Raw genomic sequence first — 27,274 nt, 5'->3', positions numbered from 1 at the left:
ACAAGAAAACACCCAGACCAATACAAAAAATATGTATGCAATTTTAGTATGATATTTTTATTTATTAATAAACAAAAAGACTGAACAAAATTGATGCGTGTAGTGATTAATGTAATTAACCACATGCAAAGTTTCGTGAATTGCAACAACTATTATTTATTATCCAAGCTCTAAATAATCGCTACTAAGAGTAACTGATCATAAAATGTTTTTCCAATCGCTCAAGCTCCCGAGGACCTAACGATAGGTCGGGTGACGTAATCTTGAAAATTCCGGAAGGTCGGGTGACGCCACGCCTCTTTGAACCGTGTTTACTTTGGCAGTTATATTTTATATTTATTCGATTCTAAAATATATTCCCAAAAATTCTGAAAGTTGTTTTAATTTGTATCACTTGGATATGATTTGTATTAGAAAGTGCTGTGAGTGTGACGCTTGAACGGAAGGAAGTCAACCTAACCTAACCAACTGGTATTTCTATACTGTGTAGCCGCGAGAGCTCTTTGGCGCGCTGTCTTCGGCGAAGTATTGCGCGCGCAGATTTTGACAGCGCGAAATACCTACTTTAGCAGAAATACCAAGCCTTAACCTAATATTCGACGATTGCATTACAGGCAACATTAATTACCCACCGTTACTTGGTCAGCCGAGACGCACAGTATTGATACGTGCTTTGTGGCCTCGCGTCTAAGTGCCCTACCTATTGTAGCTATTGTACTGACACTGAAATTATGTGGTGAACTGAGGCATATTGCTTCTGTAATTACCACGTGCATATCAATGTAAGCCGTATTATCTGTCCGTGTGAATACCTATGCTTATTGTCATTAACGATAATAAATGGGAATTATGATTTTGTGTTTCAGCAGAAAAAAGTAATATCAGTTTTTGCTATAAGAGGTGTATTGCAATATAAATATTATACAACATCCGTTCTTAAATACTTATAATGACTGCAATAATAAGCAGAGTACCTAAAGTTTTTTCTATTTACATTACTCGTATGTATAAACTTAAACAAGAAATAATTAATGTTTAAAATGGTAAATAAAAATGACATTCCCTCTGTGAAATGGCTTAAATTATTTGATAGGTCATCTTCATTACTTGGACTTTACTTAACTAACAATGTAAAGATACAATGTGTACATAATTCTATACCTAATATATATACATACTTATTTCTCACATAGAAAAGATTTAAGCTATCAAAGATACATTGAAACTGAAAATTAATCTAGAGTTAACTTCTAATCTTACTTACCTCCTACTAATAGATAACCTAAGTAATGCATACTCGCAATAATCGATATAATCCATAGGAAGCACTGATTATCGATATTAATTCTAAATAATCCATTCATGAGTCGTTAAGACTAATGACTAATCTCTTCAATAATTATTTACAGGTAGCTTAATATGCGTGTTAATTGATTTAATACTACAGTTTTGATACTATGTACTAAAACTGACAAGTAAATGAAATAAAAAGAAATGTTTTTTTAAATAGTAAAATTAATGTTCTGAGCCAGGTTTATACGCCGAGTTCCATATATCCGCGAAGCAGACGCTCGAATGGAACCGGTAGAACATGATCAGGGGTAGACTGACGTGGCCAAGTATAGACCAGACGACTTTTCCGTAGAATTCGTATCTTTCGTCGAGGCTCTCGGGGGATTTGTAGGAGAATGTGTAGAAGAGCCACATGCCCACGTTGCCGATGATGAGGAACATGAGAACTTCCCTGCCAGGCTTCTGGCGGCGAAGCTTCTTGCTGTTGCTGCAGCGGCGGAGACCGTCCATGATGAGCGGAGTTTGGATGAGCACTTGGATCGCCTGCAAATTGAGGGATTATGTACAGCTGAAGAATTTAAAGTATCAATTTATTTGCGCACATATTCCTTATGAATCTGAATATTATCATATAAGTTATGCTTATCAAGAAAGGTAGAATTATGTGGATAATAATTGAAATTATTCCTGGGAATCGAGCTCAAATCTCTCTTACTTTCTTACCACTGGACCACGGCTGACAAATAGTTCGTGACACCCAACGTAGCCAAAAAGATTGGTTTTAGGCCACTTTGGGTGTCACGAATTTCATGATGCTACTTTAATAATAACATTGAATATCATTGTAACTAAACTTACCATTGCTATGAATGTTGCAATTTTGACTGCATTTAGAATACTGATTGTTGCGACCAAAGAAAGTACGGTTTCCAGGGTGAACGCGGGTAGGCAGATGAAGAGCAGGACATCATCCAGGAGTGAGACAGGGTGTTCGTTGATGTCCAGTTTCCTCATCTGGTTGAACGCGATGACCACGGCGAACAGTAGAATGATGTGCATAGCTAACGTTGTGCAGTCGTTCAGCATGTACCCAAGCCCCAAGTAGTCCCTGAAACAATTATATACCATAAACTTAAAAGAAGTTAAGGAGAAGCTTAGAAGCACTGTTTGTAATAATTACTTGTTTGTGGATTTTACCAGAAACAATATTTTAAACTATTATGTTGCATTTTTACTATAAAATTATCACTTCACGGGATTTATTGCAACAATATATATTTTAACGGTAAATAAAATATTGTTGCTATAAATCCCGTGAAGTGATAATTTTATAATTTTACCAGAAACAAGTTTTAAAAATAAATTGTTGTGCAATTAGATAACACTACGAAAATAAACACGCGTAGCAATTATCTAACGTAAGTCAATTAGTAAGTATGATAAAATATTTTTTGAAATTTACAGGAAATGACAGATATTATTTGATCAGATTTTTAATTTTAGGCCTCTAAATACAGATAAAGATAATGAACAAATAGATAATAATAAATTAAAAAGTTTACCCTTCAGCTTCAGAAAAGCTGCTGAAGATATAGCCGATGATGAGCATCCCAGCGACGCCGACCATGAATATAAGACCAAGGAACAGACCCCGGTTGGAGGCATGGCAATCCGCGTGAATCACTATGTTGCTGGTAAAATCGTTATCTTCGTGAGCTGTAGGAATCCTGTAAAAATAAGGATAGTTTTAGAAATATACTGCTTTGTGTATAAAGTTAAAAAGTTAATAACAATAAAACAAATTCAGGATTTAGCGGACATTTTATTTGGAGATAGAGATACGTACTTGCATATAGTGCCGGTGTCGTCTATGGAGTTGGAGTCTTCCGAGCCGATAGTCGCGTCCTCATTTTCGCAATGGCCAACGTTACTCCAGATGATGTAGTATATTGCCACTGAAATAAATAACGCTTCATTACTTAGAATGAAATTCAGAATGGTTTAAAGTATTATGAGTGGGAGAAGAGTTTACACTATGAAGAGATTGTCTATGACGCCTGTTAGAATTAGTTTTCAGTTACTGAAGGTATACTGTCCTTCTTCCCAGTTTTTTACCGGATAAAATGAAGCAGATAAAAATTATAAACCTTAGTATTTTATTTGTAAAGATATCCTGAAGTCTTGAACTAACCTATAAGGATGTTGAATTCCACGCTGAAAGGGTACAAGTATGGCGAAAAGTTGCTCTTTATGTTGGTTAGCGCAGTAGTGCCGTCGCAGTGTTGGTTGTAAAGTCCACTGATGTCAATAAACCTTGAGTCTTCCCCATAATCTTCATCATAATAAGTATCTGCGAAATATGAAAAGGAATTAAATTTAATTAAAAAGAAAAACAAAATGTATTAGAATGGAAAATTCTATTCACAGGTAGGTACGCAAGACTTTATTAACAAAGGATTGAAACCTAACTTTGACCGTAACTATAACGATAACCGGTGGTTTTTGTATGGAGTTCGACAGATATTTGACGTTTGTCAAAGTTAAAGTAAGATGGTGCACCGTGCAACCCAGCCTTTCAAACTAATAGGTTTTCTTTATAACATACATACGATTTTCAGATATTTATGTTTTAAATAAATGTTAATAACCTTTACACTTTCATGACATCATTCTGTGAACCTGAAATATGTGTGATATAATAATAATAATAATAAATAATAAAATAATGTCATGTCACCTGCCAATGTCATGTCTTGTTTGTAAATTTTCCTGAATAATTTTATGGAAATATGGACATCTAATTGTTATAATCTTATCTAAATCGTGTTATTTCTTAATTTATTTATGTTTGTGCAAAATAATAGTGTTATCAAACAGACTGAATCGTGTTTGTGTAATAGGCACGATGGATCAGAGAAATGTCATAACTCTGAATCGAGCTGCATAAATAGTGATAATATTATGTTAGCGACAGCTTTACTGCAAGAAAAGCTGGCGAGGAGAAATGAAAATATGAAGAATATAACTTTGGTTGAATACATGAATGTCGGAAAAATGTATTTCGTCAACTGCATCAACGACATGGACGTTGCCTTGGCAGGCAGCACATAATGATTCTACGCGCACGCCCACCACCCCCTCCGGCCCTGTCTTCGTCATCGTCTCCGCGCTCCTCGTCGGGCGAAGAGTTTGTAACTCCTCCTAACACGAGCGCGTCGAGCGACGAGGGCGGGCCAACGACGCCGCCGCCGCCACCACGACCTGCGCGACGGGGACGTCCGCCGCTGCCGGCACGCTTGGGGTCAGCGAGGCAACCTGCCTCGCGCACGGCCCCCGCTACCGGTGGTGTAGTGCGCCGCATGCGATGGACTCAAACCATGAATGAGAACTGCATGCGCGCCTATTATGGGGCTACAGAAGGGGGAACCGTCCTGACTGCGTATCGTGATCGGATCCTACCTTTGTTTCAGAACCTTGAGCCGACCATCACCGTTTCTGCCCAACGATTATCGGATCAAGTGCGGGCTATTCAACGGTGCAGGCTGTTGGACCAGTCTGTACTTGATCGACTCCGCCTGGAGGCGATGCCTACTCGGACAACCCCCCTCTTAATGTCGGAGCCCCCTGCCCCGGCGTCGCCTACGGTGTCGCCATCGACACCACAAGCGGCGGGGGTAGCCTCTGATGTTGATGAGGGGGATTTGCCGAGTAGTGTAAGTAACCAGGTGAGTGAGCGATTGAGGAGGGCTTTGGAGGACGCTATTGGTCAGTATCGGTTCACGTCAGATTCAAGGCCTCGACTACCGCGTTTGCCCACTCATAGACGTAATTTGGCGTTAATGGGAGCTCTGAATGCATTGTTAATTCCGTATATGCAGACTAGCGAAAATTTATTTGATACCCACTCGATCCTATATTGTGGTGCCATTGCGGTTTGTCGTGTTGCTGGTGTCCAGTTCCCGGACCCGGACAGAGCAGCGCGCCCTGCCGGGATGACACCTGCGTGGCAAATACGAATCGAGCGGCGTATTAATGCATTCAGAACTCTCATTGCAAAGCTAATTTGTTTTAGACGGGGCAATAATCGCCCTCGAGTCATGCGTTTTGTGGCACAAGCCTTTGCTGGGACTGGCATTCTACCTCAGGACTACATGGCATGTGTCACAGAACGCATTGACTACCTAAAGCAAAAAGTCTATGCATGGGCAAACCGTATTCGTCGCTATAAAGAACGCGTGAACAGATACTGGCAAAATCGCGTCTTCCAAAGTGACCAGAGGAGGGTGTACCGGGGATGGGAGGGATCTGATCAACGTGTGAGCAACGGGCAGCTGCCAGATGTCAATACCATGATTGATTTCTGGCGTGGCATTTGGTCGATGCCCGTTGAACATACGGAGGGTGATTGGATGCGTGTAATTGAGCGTGAATGTGAGTCCATCGAATCTATGGGGTCTATTGTTATAGACCCCGAAGACGTTAGTAGTGCAATCAGTACGGCCCAGAACTGGAAGAGCCCTGGACCGGACGGATTGCACAACTTTTGGATTAAATGGATTCGATGCTCACATGACCGCTTAGCAACACAATTTCAAGAAGCCCTCGAGCTCGGGTCCCTTCCAGCCTTCATGACTACCGGTGTCACCACCTTGCTCTACAAATCTGGTAGTACCATGGACCCAAAAAATTACAGACCAATCACATGCTTGCCTACCATCTACAAGCTCCTTACATCTATTCTGACCACAAAAATTAACACACATATTGTCGCGAACAATATTTTGGCCCCTGCTCAGAATGGATGTAAGGTTGGGTCTCGTGGTACTAAAGAGCTCCTCCTCATAGACATGACCATTAGCCAACAAGTTCGGCGGAGCAGGAAAGCTCTCTCTGCTGCCTGGATTGACTATAAGAAGGCCTATGATTCGGTGCCTCATTCATGGCTGGAGAGGATTTTAGAGTTGTATAAGGTTGATGCAACTCTGAGATCCTTTTTACGCTCATGCATGGGGCAGTGGACTACAGTCCTTCGGCAGCCAGGTGGTAGTGAGAGGTCTCCTGATCCATTGAACTTCATAAGGATTGAGCGAGGCATTTTCCAGGGTGACAGTTTGAGTCCCTTATGGTTCTGCCTGGCACTGAATCCTCTTAGCACTCTGTTAAAGGATTCAGGGCTTGGTTATCGGCTTCGAAGAGGGGGTGAGGTCATTAGTCACCTGCTCTACATGGATGATCTCAAGTTGTTCGCACCAAAACGACAAGACCTGGTGAAGTTGCTAAAAACCACACAGGTATTTAGCAACGCCATCAGGATGGAGTTCGGTGTAGACAAGTGTGCGGTCTTACATGTAGAGCGGGGAAAAGTTGTGAATTCTCCGAATTTACAACTTTCTGAGACAATGACACTCAAATCTCTCTCCGAAACTGAGACCTATAAGTATCTTGGTATGTCAGAATCGTTAGGTATATCGGTAGAAGACATAAAAAAATCGGTTAAAGAACGCTTTTGTAGCCGACTGACAAAAGTTCTTAATAGCCTTTTGTCTGGCGGCAACAAAGCAAGAGCTTTCAACGGTTGGGTGATGCCTCTACTAATATACTCCTTCGGCATACTAAGATGGACTCAGACCGAGCTTGACGCCCTGGATAGGAAGGTACGTCAGCAGCTAACACAACATCGCATGTTACATCCGCGCTCATCTGTAATGAGACTTTACATTCCACGGAAGTGGGGAGGTCGAGGCTTTCTAAATGCCAAGAACCTCCACAACCGTGAAGTGTGCAGTCTCAGGGATTATTTCCTTACAAATGAGTGCGGAATGCATCGCGATGTTGTGGCAGTTGACAAAGGCCTCACGCCGCTCTCCTTGGCGAACGAGAACTGGCGCAAGCCAAAGGTGCTGAGCGTCGCGGATCGGAAGGACGTATGGAAGAGCAAGGAGCTGCACGGGAGGTTCTATCGGGCCCTAACAGGTCCCGATGTGGACCTCCTCGCCTCAGTGAACTGGCTACGCTTCGGTGACCTCTTCGGGGAAACCGAGGGTTTTGCTTGTGCAATTGCTGACGAGGTAATGATGACGAACAACTACCGAAAATATATCTTGAAGGACGGTACGGTCGACATTTGTCGAGCATGCCACCGTCCCGGAGAGTCACTCAGGCATATAATTTCTGGTTGTTCGCATCTTGCTAACGGTGAGTATTTGCACAGGCATAACCTAGTAGCCAGAATCATCCATCAGCAACTTGCTCTTCAGTACGGCCTTCTTGAATCTGAGTCGCCATATTACCAGTACCAGCCGGTGCCAGTTCTTGAAAATGGTCATGCATTGCTCTATTGGGATCGGTCTATCATCACAGACAGGACTATTGTCTGTAATAAACCTGATATTGTGGTGGTTGACCGATCCCAACGTCGGGCAGTGCTCGTTGACATCACCATCCCGCATGACGAAAACCTCGTGAAGGCCGAGAAGGAAAAACAAAGCAAATACCTTGACTTGGCCCACGAGGTGACCGCCATGTGGGATGTTGACTCGACGATCATTGTCCCGATAGTTGTCTCGGCAAACGGGCTAATAGCGAAGAGCTTCGACCAACATCTAAAGAAGCTCTCGCTAGATGGTTGGCTCAAGGGTCAGATTCAAAAGGCGGTGATCCTCAGCACGGCACGCATTGTCCGGAGGTTCCTCAGCCTGTGACCCTGACCACCGGTAGCTTGGGCCCTGCTCCGCTGCCAGCGGGTTAACTATTTTTAAGATTTTTGTTTTTATAATGTATTTTTATTTTTTTGTAATTACATTGTAAAAAGAAAAAATTAAAAATAAGAAAGAAAAATGAATAAAGAAATAATAATAATAATAATAAAAATCGTTTATTGCTTGCTTTACAAAAAAGAAATTACAAAAAAAAAACTTATATTAAAAAGGTGGAAGCAACTGGAGGTGGTTCAGCTTGTGCTGCCAAGGACTATTTGCCCTAGACGGCGCTGGTTTTCAGCCATCCCCACTTCTCTTGAGGTGTTGATCGAGAAGAATGGTCACGGGGGCTTAGAAAATACGAGTAAAAGGAAAAACAATAATAAAAAGAGAAATACTAAAATAGAGTAGTTACACTTCTTTTTGTGCCTGTGGTGTAGGTGTGTATACCTACCTAGAATTAGATAATATTTTAATGATGAGATATTATCAGTTAAGATGAAGTTATCACTAAATTCAATATCAATGACGATTGATAAGATGCTTTTATTTTTGACGAAATTTATTTTTGAAAATTAGATGTTGTAATACTGTCTTAATAACAAGTGCGATACTCTGTGTCCCTCATAATTCCAAGAATTTGATGTTTTTGGTTTATTGTACAGGCAATCACATCAGACCAAACATTTTGGTTACGAAATCATATTTAATACAACTGCATAGGGTGCTTAGCTGTTTCCAAAAATTCATAAGAAAAGAAGTTGTTTATTCTAGTAGGCACTAACCGTTCCCATTTGTCGTGCTGTTCCCATATTTAGTGTTGGCATAGAGCGTGAGTGCAAGAACGATTTCACGCACTATGGCTGACACCCAAAAGCAGAGGCTGCTTCCGATGATGTGCATTAAGGCTAAGTGTGCTAGGCTCTGAAAATTGATATAAAAGTCTATAAAGTTGGTATAATTTCTTATTTCTACCCGTGATCATTTGAGTATGAATGAATTTTAATCTTGATTAGATAATATTATTTGTCCAAGAAATAGCGACTCATGCCAATAATTTTAATGCACTGAAGTCGACGGCATATTTTATCAGACTATACATTATTGTTGCAAAATAATTGATGTGCTGTCGTCCGTAAAAACAATATTATCATCTCGTATAATTAAGTTAAAATGAATCTTAGTTAATGAAAAAATAAACAGTTTTTTTATCTAAACCTAGATGCTTACCTGCGCCTTCAATATGATGACATTAGAGTATTTGAAGATGAAGTATAACTGCACAAAGCTGTATAAGGGTGCCAATATGTCCAGAGCTACTTGTAGGATGCTGACGCACTCGTCATTGTCAACGTCCTCGTCGACAAGCTGGCCGATTTGGACCGCGAGGAGGAGTACAGAGTGAATTAGGTGACCAAGCGCGAAACCTGAAATAATACAATTATAATTACAATTATAATTAAATGCTATTAGAGACAATGTAGGATTCTAATGGTGAAAGATTTTTTCAAATCAGTCTAGTAATTTCGGAGCTCATTCAATACAAACAAAGATCAAGAGACCCTTAATTTCTCATAACAATACAACTCATTCACTTACTGAGAAACTTATTACATTTTATACATTTTTATGAGCGAAGTGAGCTTTGCTAAGAATAACAATTCCTCTTTATAATAATATGTATCAGTGAGGATATTATCACATGTCAAGGTTGTTGTTATACAACCTTTATGAGACTGAAATAGCTTATTGTAATGGTGCGTCCACATTGGGCTCGCGCGGCACGCTTGTCATCCTGCTTACCCTGCTCTTGAGTGAGCAGGATGTCGAGTTTGCCGCGCGAGTCCGTTCGCCCAGTGTGGACGCACCATAACAATCACTTCTAACAAAAAATCTAATGATGGTAAAAGCTCAGCTCAGGCAAGTAGGCAGGCAGACAAAAATATAGATGTATAGGTTATTGATGAGTACAACAGGTAAGTACTCGACAATTTTATAAATATTGGACAATGGAACAAGGAACGACATCCTAAAGTTTATGAAACCTAAGCATAAGTATTTGGTTGAATTTTGTTATTTATCGGTCTTGTAATCATAATCAAAGGAAACTAAAATAATAATTTAACTGGAGTACACTTTGATCACCCAGGCATCTTAACCATGGGTAATCAAAGGACACCAAATTGTCGCTTGGAGTCCACTTTGATCACCTGGGTGATCAAAGCCAAGTAATCAAAGTGGAATAGACCGATAAAAGTAGTTAGTTCTTTAGTTAAGTAAGTTACCTGCTGCTCCTAGTTTGAGGTAGAAGCTGCCTGAATGCCGGCCCTGGCTGAAGCAGTAGTCGTGGTTCAGGGGGCCCAACACGGCTGGGGGCATGGCAGGAGGGCGCATGTCGAGATTCCTGTCGCCCGCAGAGTTCATTGCATATTCCTACAATATTTAAGAAGGCATTTTTATTACGAGTACATACTGGTTATTTAGGTAAAATTAAGGCCTATTTGGAAAACGTAATGGTATTTTCAAAACGCTTTCAGTGTTTGTCAACTTAGGCTGAATTGCACCATCTTACTTTAACTTTAACAAACGTCAAACATCTTTCAAACTCCATAAAAAAAAGCACCGGTTATTGTTATGGTTAAAGTAAGTTGATGCAACTCAGCCTTAAAAAATTAACGTAATAAGTATTTTTAAGATTAGAATGCATAATTAGTAAATAGGTTTTAAAATATAGGAGATGTCGACGACCGTACCTCTTGTTTCCTGAAGTAATCCGCTATATTTTCTTCATGTTGCGACTTAATTCTTTGGTTTTTGAGTGCAATTTTTTTGTATCGATTAATATCTAATAATAAATAGACATGATATAGTAGTCCAGTGCTGCATAATACTAATGAGAATATCTGAAAGAAGTAAAAGTGAGTATTAGTCAAACGTTTCAAAATAACTGATTGCTTCATTCTGCTGTAAGGATTTAATTATAAAAATGAGTTTTATTAGGTTGCGATAGGTAGGTTTTTATTTGTGCTGCTGACTCTATTTTTAATGTATATTTTCATAATTATAGAAATACTTACCACAGATATTGAAGGCCCAACTATAGGACTGCCTATGTGTATAATTAAGCCACAGGTTACTAATATTGTTGCGTAAATGCAACCTATTACTAGGGTTAAATATTTCCTGAAACAAATAGAACAATATTACACTACAGTCTTTTTAGTCTCTGCTTAATTTCAAAGTCGAGGTTAAAAGGTAATGCGACAAAATTCACAATAAGGGAGTTGGTAAAGGTACATACGAGTGGATGTCTATAGTATAAGGGAGAGTCCGCTAATTTGGACCAGTTTTTTTCAATCCCATTTTACACAAAGTTTTCTTTTGTTTTTGCTAATGTCCATGGTATATAATAAAAGATACATTATTCAACTTACTATTTCATAAGTATTAATTAACATGATTGTTGTATATTTAGCACAAATCAACAAAGTACGAGTTCAGAGCTTCGGTCCAATTTAGCCAACCGGTTCGATAATTTGTACCACAGGGTTACTAAATTGGATTTCAATAAATTTCAAGCCTATAATAAAACTATGGCAAAGTATTATACGATACATTCTTAACAAATTAGGAAACGAATAGGAACAGTAGTTAATAACATAGACAATCGATATTGTTTTACACGTTATCACGATTTTGAGTACAAGTTTTGTAATTCCAATTATCGTAACGCACACTTGTACCTAATCTACTTTGCCAGTCTTTTGCTTTCATTTATTGTTAGTCAAACATAACTACGCTATTATAACTTCAAAATATGATTTACTAAAAAAAATTCAAAATCCTTTGGTAAAGTTCCATACAACTTGATGTGGTACAATTAAGCCGACTAGGTGATAGTGCTTTTAAAAAATCGGTAAAAAATATAGCTAATAAATACCGAAAAATGTTTCAAATAATTGTAATCCACACTAATTTACGCTTCTAAATAATATATTAGAAACACCCTGTGATTAAATTTAACAAAATTACAAACTAAACATGTATTGTCAAAAGTTACTTGAAAACAATGAAAAAATACTTTTCAAAATAAAACACACGTGTTCGTTGTCACGACAAAAACCACATGGCCGATATTAATTGATTTTAGTTGTGTATCGCTGAGTGTTGCAATTACAGACATTCAATAAATACTTTACGAAATATGAGGGTGGTACAATTTACCCGGCGGTACAATATACCGAACTCTCCCCTACTATTGTATAGTATAGCTGTAAGGGCGACCAAGAAGCATTGTACCTAACAGAGGTCATGCAACAAAGCGGATTTCTACACTTAGCGAAGTTATCGAGCAGGTTTTCTCAAACTGTAGAGTGTCGAAAGAGCAACGAATTACTAGCTCGTTAAACTGGTTCAGAGAGGTTTAGAGAAATTGTCTTTATTACAAACTATATACTTAATCTCTGTTATGGTGAGTAAGTATAGACTAGAGCATTTATTTGCAACAGAACAACGAGCTGCTCTATGATACTTTCTAGTGTCAACCAAACGTCGGACATCACCTGTATTGTACCATTCGTAAGAACGTTACATTACATAGGAATGCTTGAGAAAATGCTCTAGTCTATACTCTCACTCACCTTTACTAAAACTCTCTATGTTTTTTTATAAAGTGCATACTTTGTAAGCTTCTTGTTGTCTTCGGGGCTGGTGGGCGGCGGCGCGTGCGTCTCCACCGAGCGCAGCGACTGCGCGTCCATGGTCGCCACCGAGCGCTTGCGAGGAGTACCCACTCCACGCAGGTCGTTTGTTGACGCGAATATACGATAACTATCTGTTTGTTGGTAGAAAAAAACTTATCAGTACTAGGAAGCAACCTGTAAGAGTATCAGCTCTATGTCGTCACTATACATACAAGATTGAGGGCTTAATAAAAAAATTAAATAAATGCTAAATTTCTTGAGTTGTAACCCTTTTCTGAGTAACGTGTGGAGGTATTGAAACCACTCAACCTCAGCAATTTGTTTACTAAACCTATATGATATTTTGGCACTAGTCGACTTCTCAAAGTTAGGCAATATACTTACTCGCCAGTCGTAATTGTCATTGATAACTAACTAGGTCTTAGATACAATCAATGTAAAGAAATAAAGAAAGCTGTTAATTTGAACAGTAGTAAGATAACGTACCTACTTATGGAGGAAATTTTATTACAGAATTACACTTTGCGAAGATAAGATTGTATGGCATTTTGAATCATATTTTTAATTAGGGCGATGTCTCAGAAAGTTAAAGTGATTCTAAAGAGAGATAGACTGACAAATGAATGCCATTTCTTTTAAATCAATGTTGTAGATCTACATAACCTACATTGATATACAATGAACACGGTTTACGAAATTAAAAATTTATTTATAGATTTTCCTTTATGTGGCTTCTAAAAATAAAAGTTCAAAATACTTACTAAGCGACTTAGCGTCTCCATTTCGCAACGTGCCGTTGTATGGCAGTGGACTGTTTGTGCTCCGGTCGCCTACGAAAAATACTGCTTCAATTATTTTGAATACTTAAAACATTTGATATCTATTGACAATTGTTAATCATCCAGATTAAAAAAATATATATATTTACAAAATCATGCTTCATATGATTATTTTATTTTGCTTAGTCAAATGTATCAAAATTTTACAATATTTATAAAAAGCATAGCCCGAAACGCTTTAATGAAGAGTAAAGTAGGTACCTATAGGTGTGTTCGTGCCCGACTCGTCTCCCCTGCCGTTTAAAGCCTTCGGTATCTGCTCCTGTAAATAAAGCAATACGGTTGTACCATCGCACACACGCACTCACATATTTCCATTCGAGCGGACTAAAAAAGTGGCCGATGTGAATATCGAAAGCCGTACAAAATCGGATTAATAACTTCATTAGTCGCTTGTTTCTCTCGATCGACACCACCCTGTATTTCACTATAATCCCATTACGATGTTCCGCGCTCCTCTGCTGCCAGTTTCGGAAAACTGCGACGCAAAAAATGCTACAAACTGCCGATCACTTAGTGCTTTTGCGGAAAATCCCTCAGTGCTGCTCTTAAATTGAACTAACTTGAACTCCACAAAAACACGTACATATCGCTCCAAAAATCAATAGTTATAGACACGTGCTCAATAGTACGGCGCTTCTTAAACCCATCCACGCTTACACTACAAACCTCCTAAGACATCAAATGAACCAGGATACTTGGCATAAGCCCGTACCTGTTTCATTACTGCCGACTACGGTCGAGATCAAAATTCTTTTGAAAAAATAATAATAATAATTTTTATTTCAATATAAACCTTTTACAAAATCTTTGACAATGGAATCACCCTTTAGGCATAAGGTGTACGCCTGTGTTAGGTGATACCGCTCTTCCCTAGACAAATATAATGTAGGTACAATACATAATGCCTTATTTATTTTACCGAAGTGAAAACAGTTTGTCTTGCTTTTATGAATTTTATTATAAGTTTTTCCTTAACCAATAGCCAACTACTATATTAAGTTGCATGTGTTATATTTTTATTACTTACTATCAAATAATTGGTTATTTCTTATTACTGATGAAATTTTCGTGGAAATCTTGATCTTTTATTTACATTATTTTTTAATCCGTAAGGACAATGCCTTTTTATCTATTCCATTTGTTATTCATATACCTCAATGTAATAAACAAATGTCGAAACCGTTGATCAGGCACGTGATTAAAAATCCGATTAGTATTGTTTATCGTTGAGCAGAGCTCGCATTATTGACGATAAATCAACATTCCGATTGTGAGGTGGCGAGCTAACTGTCGGGATGGAAAAAAATAAAGAGATTGAATTTTCATTAGGCGAGGCGCTGGTGCGGCACGGTTTGTCCGCAGGTATTTACAGGCCCCTGCCGCGCGCGCGGCCCGATGGACTCAAAAGGTTTACAGTTCGCTGCGCGAGAGTGACCCGCCTCACAAACACTCGCCGCTCGACTCTATGGAACTGCGCCTTTTACAAAGCTTTTATATAATTTCTAACGGGACAGAATCGGCTCGCTTTTTTTATTCACTCCCGCAATACAGAAAAGGCGCTTGCTGTGATAAAATTGCTGCTGGTATTAACTTATAAAATGGCTTGCATATCTTTGTTGTATACAGCGGATGTAAAAGATAGCAGGAGATTTTAAAGGATTGATGAAGTTTTACAGCTGGTATTAGGTATGTTTCCTCAATTTCAATTGCCATTCAGAAACGACTTTATATAAAATCGTTTTATAGGTTTCACTTTAAAATAAGCAACGTTCATTGTTTATAAGGATTTTGCTAAATAAAATCAACTGCTAATAAATTATAAACACTGCATTATATTATGTTATTATCTACTTAAGTATAAACTTTATAACAATTTAATACCTGATTCAATTAATAAGCAAGCATTCACTTAATAGGTATAGCTAAATAATACCTATAGTTTTTTAAAGAATAATATAAAACGTTTAAGTTCCATGACATGTCCACACGAAGCGAACGGGAAAAATCATTACAGCCCATTGCGCCCATATATACGAATTCGCTGTTTAAACTACGAATGAAGCTTAAAATAAATTTACTTTGAAAACAGGCAAATCACATGACCAGTGTTTGCATTATATTACAAAAAGCAAACTCATGATGAAAGCGCGGTGATTAATCAGTTAGGGACATTTTAATAATACCTACCCTCTAAGTACCTCCTTACACAATAATTAGTTACTAACCAATTTTGATAGCGGGTGATGTCATATATACCTAATGAACTACCTACTGAAAATAAATTAAAAGCTCTGTGGTAACTTTCACAAATTACAATTATTCATTTATAGCATTGGTTAAAAAACACAATCAATTAATAATAATAATGGCGATATGAAAGCTCATTCATATTAAGGCTTGGTATTTCTGCTAAAGTAGGTATTTCGTGCTGTCAAAATCTGCGCGCGCAATTCTTCGCCGAAGACAGCGCGCCAAAGAGCTCCCGCCACAATTTCCAGCTACACAGTATAGAAATACGCAGTTGGTTAGGTTAGGTTGACTTCCTTCCCTTCAAGCGTCACACTCACAACACTTTCTAATACAAATCATATCCAAGTGATACAAATTAAAACACCTTTCAGACTTTTTGGGAATATATTCTAGAATCGAATAAATATAAAATATAACTGCAGAAGTAAACACAGTTCAAAGTGGCCGTGGCGTCGCCCGACCTGCTGGAAGTTCTGCGCCGGCTTAAAGAATTTCAAGATTACGTCACCCGACCTATCAGTAGGCCCTTGGGAGCTTGAGCGATTGGAAAAACATTTTATGATAAGTTACTCTTAGTAGCGATTATTTAGAGCTTGGATAATAAATTATAGTTGTTGCAATTCACGAAGCTTTGCATGTGGTTAATAACATTAATCAGTCTCTTTATAAAAATATCATAGTAAAATTGCAGAAACAATTTGTTTGTATTGGTCTGGGTGTTTTCTTTCTATAATATGTATGACGTATGTACGGGGTTCTGTATCGAAAATTACTATGAGCATCACACGGGGTTACCTGCGTACCTCTGTGCACTCATGGGAGTTTAAGCAGAGGTCCCTAGAGTTTGACTTTGAGCTTTGTTTACAGTCATTACGAAGCAGACTGATGGGAAACTGCACTGTCTTGAATTCGAAAGGGTAATTTGACGGTGTTAGGGGAATTCTAGGAATAAATACAGAGTCTCCTCATTGAGATTGAGACATTTCAATTTGAGATTTCACTTGACATTGAACACAATCTGACATGGAGTTTTCAAACACTTTTAAAAATAAAAAGTAATTAAATCAAAGGCACTAAGTAGTATTGATATCAACTTCGAAGAAAATGACTGCCAAAATTACTTTCTACCCGTTCCACACGTCTTTCATGAATTATATTAATGAATTATATTAAGCTAAATTTCAAGTAGATCGAACCAAGGAATCATTTTGTCCTATACAAACTTTGCCCCCTTTTTTCACCCCCTTCATTTCATGACCCCATTTCGGAAAATCTTTTCTTATGAGATGCCTACGTCATACAAAGAACACACATTCCAACTTTCAGGTCTCTACGATATCCGTCAGTCATTTAGGACAAAGCATTTTTATTAGTTGTCCAATACTCTATCGTTCCAGGTATGTCATTGACAGGAGGGCGCTACTATCTTAATGGGTTATTCATTAGTCCCAACTTTATGCCACTTGACATTTCAGAATCGTTTGACTTTAGATACCTAAGCGATTTGATATTCGGAGTCTTTTAATGAAATCAAGTTCTGAAATAACTTGAGGTGTTGTACCTGATCAAGCTTTTCATTGCAGGACAGTTCAATAGTTTTATTATTAGTTTCTTCTCTAAGTCTTAATTTGTCGGAGTAGGTAAAGGCTCCATGAGAGCAAAATTTAGCTTTATAAAGTTTTTAATTTTTTTCTTGAAATATTTGACGCCTTGTAATCTCTCGTTAATATAGGTCCACACAAATAAAGAATGTTTGACTTCGACTTTAATAATTATGCTCTTACATAATTATAAATAAACTAGCTTTCCGCCCGCCGCTTCGCCCGCGTGGAATTTTTCGGTTTTTATATAACCTATTACACTCAGATATAATGTGGCTTTCTATTGGTGAAAGATTTTTTAAAATCGGTTCAGTAGATCCCGAGATTACCCCTTACAATTTAAAAAATATACAAACACACAAACTTTACCTCTTTATAATATTAGATATAGATAGGTAATTTGAAACCCTATTTTGTTTTATTCTTTTTTTTAATTTTAAATATTTCACAATCCAAACTAATATTTACTGTAAGTAAATGCTAAATAGTAAATGTTAGTTTGGATTGTGAAATATCCTACTAATATTATAAAGGCGAAAGTTTGGATGTCTGGATGTCATGATGTCTGGATGTTTGTTACTCTTTCACGCAAAAACTGATTTCTGTTAAACATTTCATGTAAAATTTGTCCAGTTATAACTCTATTTACATCTGCATCTGTAAGCAAGGATTCATGTTCTCCAGCCCAGATGCCGAGTAAACAGAATCGTCTTTCAGTGACGTGCAGCTGCCCCTATATTTGACCCACTGACCTAATTTTTTATTATTTATTTGTGTCAGTGTGCTCTTCTAAAGAGTGTAAGACGATTGTATGTAGGTACTATTAAAATGTAATTTTAACTCATTGCTTTTGTCTCATATTTGAGGAATGTACTATGTCTCATGAGTAGAGTCTTAGTTTAAAAGGATGCCAACGATTTAAATTTCAAAAGGTAGACAAAATTCATAATTCTTAATTATCAAAAATTTTAGCTTTCTCCAGTAACACTGATACTATTATACTGTGACTCATCAAAGTCATCATTGTCAAAAATATTGACAAATTGCGAACTGTCACGTGCATAAAACTGACACGCGTCCGACCTCCGTAAGCGCCACCGCGCGACTGATTGAGATTGTCCAAGCCGTCATGGGCGATTTTTTCCACATTTTTTAACATAGTAACTAAATAAGACGCAATATAAAAATTTCATCCGTTAAAAGCCCTCAAGTTAATTCGGAACTTTAGTTTAGTAAAAGATTCAGAATCTCAAATCGCTTATTTTAAAAATAAAACCATAAATAGAAAACGAATAGAGGTAACTTTGGGAATTTATTCTATCGAGTCAACTTCATCAAATCGTGTTTCCATCCGTTAATAGCCCTAGAAAATATCCTCAACTATGCCCAATAAAAATCTTAGCCTATAATTTTACTGTTTAGTACCTCAAAAATGAAAAATGAAAACCTCATTTTCGCCATTTTCTCTGCTACCCGGCCTTAAAATAGGCGATATGAAAGCTCATTCTTATTGTTGTTAAAAAAAGTGTTTTTAAAAGGGGGCTCAGCCCGGGAGCTAGGGCTAGAGCTGAGCCCTTAGTTACTTTTATTTAGTTTTGGTAACATTAACTACGACAAACATTACCGATCAATACCTGTAGTTATTAGTAAAACGTATATTTTAATTATTGGAAAGTTAATTTTAAATTAGAAACAGAAACGGTTTTTACATCGAGTTTTGTTGTTGTGATTCATGAAGGCACTAATGTTACCGTGACGAAGGCGAGTGAGCTTGACATGTGTGGTGGCTCGCTACTGTACCTCTAGTAGGAAAAACTTTCGAGTTCGTTTCGTTGCGTATTCAAAGTGTCATCGAAAAATTTTGTATGAAAAATTAAACAGCGCCCCCTATATTATAGCCGCCCTAGGGGGCGCTGTTTAATTTTTCATACAAAATTTTTCGATGACACTTTGAATACGCAACGAAACGAACTCGAAAGTTTTTCCTACTAGAGGTACTGTTCGTTTTGGAAAAGTTTTGATAGACATTACACTATCTTTATGTGCATGTAAACGTACACACACAAGTATAGTTCACTCTTATAACCGTGACGTCCCAAATACGTCAGCTTATCATAATGTACCGTATCAATATTATTCTGTATCAATATTTTAATTCAGAAAGATAAACAACGCGTGTCGTTTTTAAGCTATCTAACAAGTAATTTTAATTTGATTATTATGTATGTAAAACTTAAATGAGATGATTGATAGTGTAAAAATATAATCTTATTATGTAAGTTAAGCCTAAAATATTTTAATGTACTGTAAGGTTTTTAAAACAAATGTCTTTGATACACAGCAATTTAATTATTTTATCATCATCATCATCATCATCATTTCGGCCACAGGACGTCCACTGCTGAACATAGGCCTCCCCCGATGGGGCTGATGGGGCAGCAAGGTTCTGAAATGGAGGCCGCGTACCGGAAAGCGCAGCGTGGGACGTCTACCCACAAGGTGGACCGACGACCTGATAAAGGTAGCAGGAAGGCGCTGGATGCAGGCCGCTACCAACCGTGCAATAGACAGTTTGACACTATACATACCCCAATAATTCGAAACCACAGTTTTTTTAAAATACCCTTCATTCTGGTCTTAAAAACTTAATTAATTTTAAATTAACTGTAAATTACGATTTTTGGTCGCATTGTAATTGAAAAAATTAGTTTAATTGAGTTGACAAAATAGTGACGTCACTTGCTTGTAGTGCCATACAAAATCTATGAGAGAGTTTCGTTTTGACAGTTTTAAAAAGTACGTCAATTGACTGGTGGTGTCAACATGTCTATTATTTTATCAATTTGACATTTTCAGTGCAGCAAGTCAGCCAGTTAGTAGGGATAAATATATTTTCAAAATGGTGGGCGTGATGTAGATTTTTACGTAATTTGGGTTGGTTGTTGGTTGGTTGGATGGGTAATATTAGATGGCTATAAGGCAATGACTCCATTTTGAACACAACATTTTTAAATCGTAAAACTGATATAGATTACTACTTCTTCGCTAAGCTATGTAAATCCATGTAAGTAATTAATTCGCTACGCAAATATTTTAATCTCCTTCAAAAAATAAATCTTTGTTTGTTAATTCACCAACTGTTATCACTATCAGGACATTTTTATCCTTCATTGATAAATGTAAAGCTTAATCATAATTAATTAAACTACGTATTTGACATCTCGTTGGTTGAAAAATTTGATTTACATAATATGTGACCAATTATTATTAAAGGAATACATTTACGAGATTTCCGACGGTGGCCAGTTTCTTATCAATAAATTGTGTAATCATTTTGTTACACAACATTGGAAAATTTTAGAAAAATAAACACCTAGGTATGTTGTTACTAACTTTAACAAAAATAAAGTAGAAAACTGTATTAGGGCGGATGCGACCAAACAAGAGTAAATATTAATCTCAGAATAAACTTGTCATTTTGACATATTTTCCATACTGAAACTGTCAATGTGCCAGTTATACCGGAAGTTGTTCTCGGATAATAGTTTGGTCGAATCGGGCCTTAAGAGAATAATAAAGTTAATAATGTGGTCATCTACTTTTAAGTTATCAATTATTTTTTTCTCTTTATTTGGGACAACAAACAGTTACATTGAGGGCTTATGTACTAAATCTTAATAAAATCAAAGTATTAAGATTTTGGGTTTTAAACTTAAATTTATTTGGTGACATTAATTTATGATAAATCTAATCTACATCATTAAGATGATACCGAATGATCTAATATATCTGCTTTATCAATTTATTTCAAGAAAGGTGCTAGGTAATATGACCCTAAGTTTATTTTTTAATTATTTAAATTATTATTATTAAAATAAATAAATAATCATTGTTTATAGAACATCGTAAAGGATTGGAACCTAGGACCGACGACATAGTAGCAGGGAAGCGCTGGACACAGGCCGCTACCAATCGATCAACATGGAAAGCATTGAGGGAGGCCTATGTTCAGCAGTGGACGTCCTAAGTATGGCTGAAATGATGAGAGAACACATAAACTTTATTATTTCTAATAAAGTTAGCTATTTTATATCTAAATGACCCTTTTAATAAAGCTTAATTTTATAGGTTCAGTAATAGTCTAGTCAATGAATGATTTAATTATGGTGTAGAGGGATATGCTTGGAACTAAATTTTTGACTTCGTGCCTTTGCTTGGATTAGTTAGGTGGTGAACATATCAAAAGTCCCCGCAATAACAATTATTCACTGGTGACTTGTAGGTAAAAGTGTCTACGTTTGTGTCTATCTTTTCTTTCTGTCTTTCTTTAAATCAATAACATACAAGAGTAGTTTCGCAACTATAAATATTGACTCAGATATGATTGTCGATCAGATTGTTTGCAATTTGTATGAAGCTTGATTGATTCACTGTTGTTAATCGCTTAGGGAACTCCCTGTATCTGTCTACTCTAGACTATCAGATGCGGGAAATGATTAGTTACTTATTAAGGAAATACAATACTTTTAGGTATGAACGACTGCATGACAAGGTAAACATTGGCTCATCTATGTATTACATCTATTTTGCAATAAATGTGAAACATACACACTATCGACTGGACTATGGCCAATTTAAAAGATATAAGTCTCCAAAATTCACATAGAAATGTCCATTACATGGAGTTTCATTGGCCCCACATCGAAAGCCAAACTTGTAGTCACAACTAGAGAATCCTTAACATCCATCCGTACATACATACATACAATAAAAAATATTAATTTATGTTTGTTTTGGCACTAAAATGCTCTCGTATAGAATGTTCTTTATACATGATCGCTTAATAATAATGATTGTAAAATAAGATAAGACGAATTGAATCATTTTTATTGATCTACGAATTGATAATTACGTGTACTACCACAGAATAATAATAAGTACTACGTACAGAAGTTTTACTTCGCGAAGATATTTAAACAAATGTATGCTCAATGTCATTAACAATATGGTGTAATTTAGCCTGTCTCAAGAGTCAAGCACCATTTTGTTGACAAACGTCAGTGATCGGCACTGCGCCGAAGCTATAGGGCTGACTTCGGTAAAATGATGTGACGTGAGGTGCCAAACTGCGGAAAATGGCGGAGGAAATACATGATTTAGCATGAGTTATCTATAACAATATTAACTACTTATTTACCTCCCAGTGTCTTGAGGCAACTTAAAAAAGTACATTCTGTGTTTTTATTATTATTTAGGCAGTTAAATACTGCACAGTATTTAGTACACCATTTTCTTTATTTTCTTCCATCATACACAAGAATACGCGTGCGTCAGTCAATGTTCGCTCGTATGCGAGGCCTTGTCGAATAGTGTCCTGTAGGTGGGCCATCGTGCGTGTTTTGTTTTTAATGTAAACTCGCGGAGATGAACAGGCCTGGTACTACTTATACACGTGGTTCCGATCGCGAGCGCGCATGTCAATAAAAAGTAGGTAAATATAGCGTATTTCTGGAAAACTTTGTATATTACTCGGATGTAATATAAGTAATACATATAGGTATCACTCGGACGTAGGAGAACATTCATTACATTTATTTTAATAATCAAATAAATAGTTTCTTTTACAAACAAACAGTGTGACCTCTTTATAAAGATAGCTTAAGATTAGGAAACATCACTTTATCACAGGGTTTTCCTATTACACAAACGTATTTTTTATCGATAACTAACAATGCAGTGCAGGAAAGGCGATGTAAAATCAAGAGATGATTCAATTAGGTAGGTGCTTAACCAAGTCCCAACGACTAAGGTAAAGAACTTAACTGTCAGATGGACAAACAGTTTTGGTTGGGTTTGGTGCCGGATATAGATGATACCTATATCACTTTTATTTTATTTGGTTGAGTAGTTTAAGTAGTAATCAAGCATTATAATCTAGCTAATGTATGATATAAAATTCTCGTGTCACAGTGTTTAAATTGTAACAAAACTCCAATGAAACAGCTTGACCGATTTTAATAAAATTTTGTTTGACTATGTCATTTCAGCGGGTCTGAGAATAAGACTGATAAGACGTAATATTTTTCATACTTCTTAGTGAAATACCTAGTAATTTATTATGACAAAACAACGTTTGCGGGGTTGGTCTGCTGACGTCATCAAAATGTGGCGTCACTTGTGATGTAACTAAGCTTTTCACAAACATCTTCTATGCACGCACATCTTGATCTTTATTTCCTTTTTTTGTCAACACATGATTTAATCTTGAGTGATTAGCGTAATTATTTTGATAAACTTATCATTTGGAAAATCCATTTGACTTAGTACCTACCTAAGTAAGTTGTAGGTACTTTCAGTACGCAAATCACAGATGATGATGTAAAATAAAGCGCATCACCATATTCACCATGCATAAAAATGTATCTAACTGCAACCTACCTAACGGTGGTAGGTAATAATTAAGAAAATATTCAATGCAAGAACTTAGTAGGTACCTACATATTGTCATCAGGGTTTTAATATTAAAAAAAAAACAGAAAAAAAGCAATTCAATGTGTCGCGGATGTCTAAATTCTATGAGTAAAATAATCAAAGAAGTGATAAGAATAAGGACGTAAAACTGAAGTTTATTAAATAAATGTAATTGCCATTATTAACCGATGGCCATGATTATATTTGCGGCACTTACTTAACCGTGATTATTTCATGTTAGTGTCTTTCCGCCAATTATATCCGTATAGATAACGTTTGATACGTTTATATTTACTTACTATTATACACTGAACGAAAAAAAAGAACTTTATTAATTGGTCATATCATTCAGTTAAATGTTGAGAGCGCCTCATAATTTTATAGTTGAACGAGCGGTGAAATGTAGAGCTTTAATATTTCTTTACAACATAAACTTATTTAAAATTTATCTCAGTAATTGTATTGTATCTCAGGTCCACTGGCACACATATTTATTTAATACTTATAGGTGATCTTTACTCATACTTTCAAAATGTTATAAAACCAAGTAAATGTATAAATCTACTTATAATCCGTTCTAAGATTTTATTCCAAAGAGATTCTAGTGAACATAGGAAAATTATAAAACTTCCTACGATTGTCTTCTGCCAATGATCAGTCACGGTTCCTTTAAAAGTCCCAGCAAGCTTTTCTTGATAATTTAGGCCATTAACGTAGGTTTCATTAAGTTAGGTTCTGAAACGAACCTAACCGGTTTCCAGAATGTCTTCAGAAACCTAACCGTGATTTTCCGTTTTACGGAATTTAAACTATAGTTATTATTAACTACCACTTACCGTACTGTTGTCGCCAGCATAAGCAACCGTTCGCGGTGGTCGCTTCCGCGCCGCCCGCGCAGCACTGGCCGTGACCAGCCCACCCGACACCGGGCCGGGTTGGGACATAGTGCGGCGCCGCTCCGAACTCTCATCGGGACTAGGAGGCGTGTTGACCGACGTGTTCAGGACCTAGAGGGTAGAGCAGTGTAATCAGTCACCAATCATCATCGTCATCGTCAGTACGACTAGCACGAAAAACTTTCGAGTTCGCATCGTTTTTGCGTATTCGAATCGCCATCAAAAGATTTAGTACGAAAACTACTACAGCGCCCTTGTAAACGTGTCGAAAAGTGAACTTAGTATGAGAAATGGTTGCACGAAACTTATTTTGACAATCAAAATTGTCACGTTATCGTTAATTCGAAGGTTGAGTATCGAATTTTGTCGAATACGCAAATGATTCGAAGACGAAAGTTGTTCATTCTAGAGGCTGTACCTCTAGAATGAACAGTCATTTAAGAATTTCCCACACTGGATGCGGTCTGAAGTCAGGTCAAAGTAATCATATACATTTTGCGGGCGGTATTCACTTTGACCTGACCGCAGACCGTATCCAGTGTGACAAATCCTTTAAGCTTGCGTGCGCAGATCGTAATTGCTATCCGTGGATACATTATAGGGATAATTACTTAAAAAACTAATTCAGATTGAAATTAACATTTGACAGACAGAATTGGATTAGGATTGATTTTATATTATAGGAAGCGTACACGTTAGTCCCCACCGCAGAGGGATAACCTGCTGGCCAGACGCTTTTCGCATAATCTCTCTCTTAGTCGCCTTTTACGACGAGAGAAGAGTGTGGTGAAGAGAAGCTGTGTGGTTCAGGCACTTTGCCTGAACCACACGGCTATCAGTCAATAGATATAAAATACGAGGGTCCCATAAAATAGGATTAATCCAAACAGTTTAATAGTTTAGGCTTTCATATCTTAATTGAATTAAGATTAATGTATCCATTAAGTCCTCGTATATTAAACACACAGTATTGGGTTAGGTGGCTTAGTTGGATTGACTTGGATATTATTCCGTATTAGGTACTAAGCTCCACTTAAGACTCGTGATAAAATAAAAACAAAGGAGAATAGGCATTTTCACGATGACGATGACTAAATAATGTTATTCAGGTTATAAGTAGACATACAACTTTTCCCTGTCTCCTTTATACATAGGTGATTCAGTTGTTTTTTATGCTTTTCGATGGGGCACACTGAAAACCAGTGTTGTGGCCTTCCTCACCATGGGCCGCGGCATATGCTGAGTGGGATCCCGTTGCGATGGGCATCGCTGTGCTACAGGGTGGCACTGCTCACTAGCTTACTTTCTCTTCCATTGCATGTTTTATGTGTTACAGCTGTCTTTTTTTTTAATTTACCTCTTTTGTCTTTTGTGATGTCCATTGCAATAAATGTTTATTTCTTTCTTTCATTCATTATTATATTTTGAACTCCTTTTATATTATTTTGACGGGTTACGGGTAAGTACCAAAATAGTAAGCTATCCCCGGGGACTATCCTCCACTGGTTAGGTTTTGGCTAAACAGGAGATGAAGTTGGTGGTAACGAGGAGTGGGAGTAGACACGAAACAAACAGTAAAATCTCAAAAAGGAACACTCATCCCGGTCTTGAAATTTTTAATCATGATTGAAAAATTCGCGTAAGCTACTAAAAATCTCCAAAATAAATAATGATGCTGAAGAAAAAAAACATGAGGCTTCGAAACACTGTTTACTCTAACTTGAATGTTGTATAGATAATATGGTACACTCCAACTTCAAAATGACTTATCTGAACTAACCTACTTTTAATGTTGCTGAAAAGCGCATGTTTAATGCAAAGCATGAGTAATTAATGAGTATGTCAACTAGGCCTATTTAAGTTAAACAATCTAGAGTTTTTAAAGGGATCTAGGATGCAAAAAAAAAATAAACATAATAATTCTTTAAAATACACATATTGTTTATTAGAAACGTTACTTCGAGATTATCGGCATTAAAAATTAAATACACACCCCAGGGTCCTTTTCTTTATTAGGGAACACGTCCTCCTCATCTTCGTTATAGCGTTGCAGCGAAGTCTCCGAATGAAACTTTTTGTCACCTAATTTCTTTCTGGTAATTATTTCGTCCAACATTTCTTTCCTATCAAAGTTTGGGTCCGTCATTTTGGTGTTCTAAATATTTAATCACACGCACAGAAAAAATATATTATTAACTTAAGGCTTATAAAAACACATCGCGGATAAAATTATGACTAACAGCCGTTTACTTCACTTTGAATACTCAATTATGTTTGTGCGATTCAGATTGCAAATGAATAAAAATTGTTTGTTATCATTTATCAGACTTATCAATAATAAAGTTGTAATTATCAACATATTTCCACTGAGAATGTGTCTAGTAGGTACAGGCTGCTCCATTTGTTGTAAAAACTACGTTATTGTCTATTCCTATGGCTTTGTTTGCTAATCCAAAATTTCCAAAAGCTAGTGTTTTCGGAATTAAAAAAAAAATTGTACTGTCTTCTTCTTTTCGTGTC

General features: G+C 37.0%; 1 protein-coding gene across 2 annotated transcripts; it reads right to left on the bottom strand.

Moving 5' to 3' along the window:
• Window positions 1-881: 881 nt before the first annotated feature.
• Window positions 882-27,052, bottom strand: LOC135073273 (proton channel OtopLc-like). 2 transcript variants are annotated; one of them, XM_063967387.1, is made up of 15 exons: window positions 26,748-27,052; window positions 24,695-24,865; window positions 13,735-13,795; window positions 13,456-13,536; window positions 12,672-12,825; window positions 11,069-11,174; window positions 10,745-10,894; window positions 10,277-10,424; window positions 9,222-9,418; window positions 8,777-8,915; window positions 3,485-3,643; window positions 3,140-3,248; window positions 2,856-3,020; window positions 2,152-2,401; window positions 882-1,836 (listed from the first exon to the last, which is right to left on the bottom strand). In XM_063967387.1, the coding sequence occupies exons 1-15, from the start codon at window positions 26,898-26,900 to the stop codon at window positions 1,516-1,518; spliced, it is 2,364 nt and encodes a 787-aa protein (XP_063823457.1). In that variant the 5' UTR covers window positions 26,901-27,052; the 3' UTR covers window positions 882-1,515. The 2 variants fall into 2 exon arrangements, with proteins under 2 accessions (XP_063823457.1, XP_063823458.1); XM_063967388.1 differs by having other exon boundaries at window positions 13,456-13,524.
• Between the last annotated feature and the right edge of the window lie 222 nt (window positions 27,053-27,274).

Source organism: Ostrinia nubilalis, chromosome 7 (genome assembly GCF_963855985.1).
Source record: "Ostrinia nubilalis chromosome 7, ilOstNubi1.1, whole genome shotgun sequence".
In the NCBI taxonomy this organism is placed as follows: Eukaryota; Metazoa; Arthropoda; class Insecta; order Lepidoptera; family Crambidae; genus Ostrinia; species Ostrinia nubilalis.
Note: the sequence above shows the minus strand (reverse complement) of the source record. Positions and strands in the feature narration are given on the sequence as shown.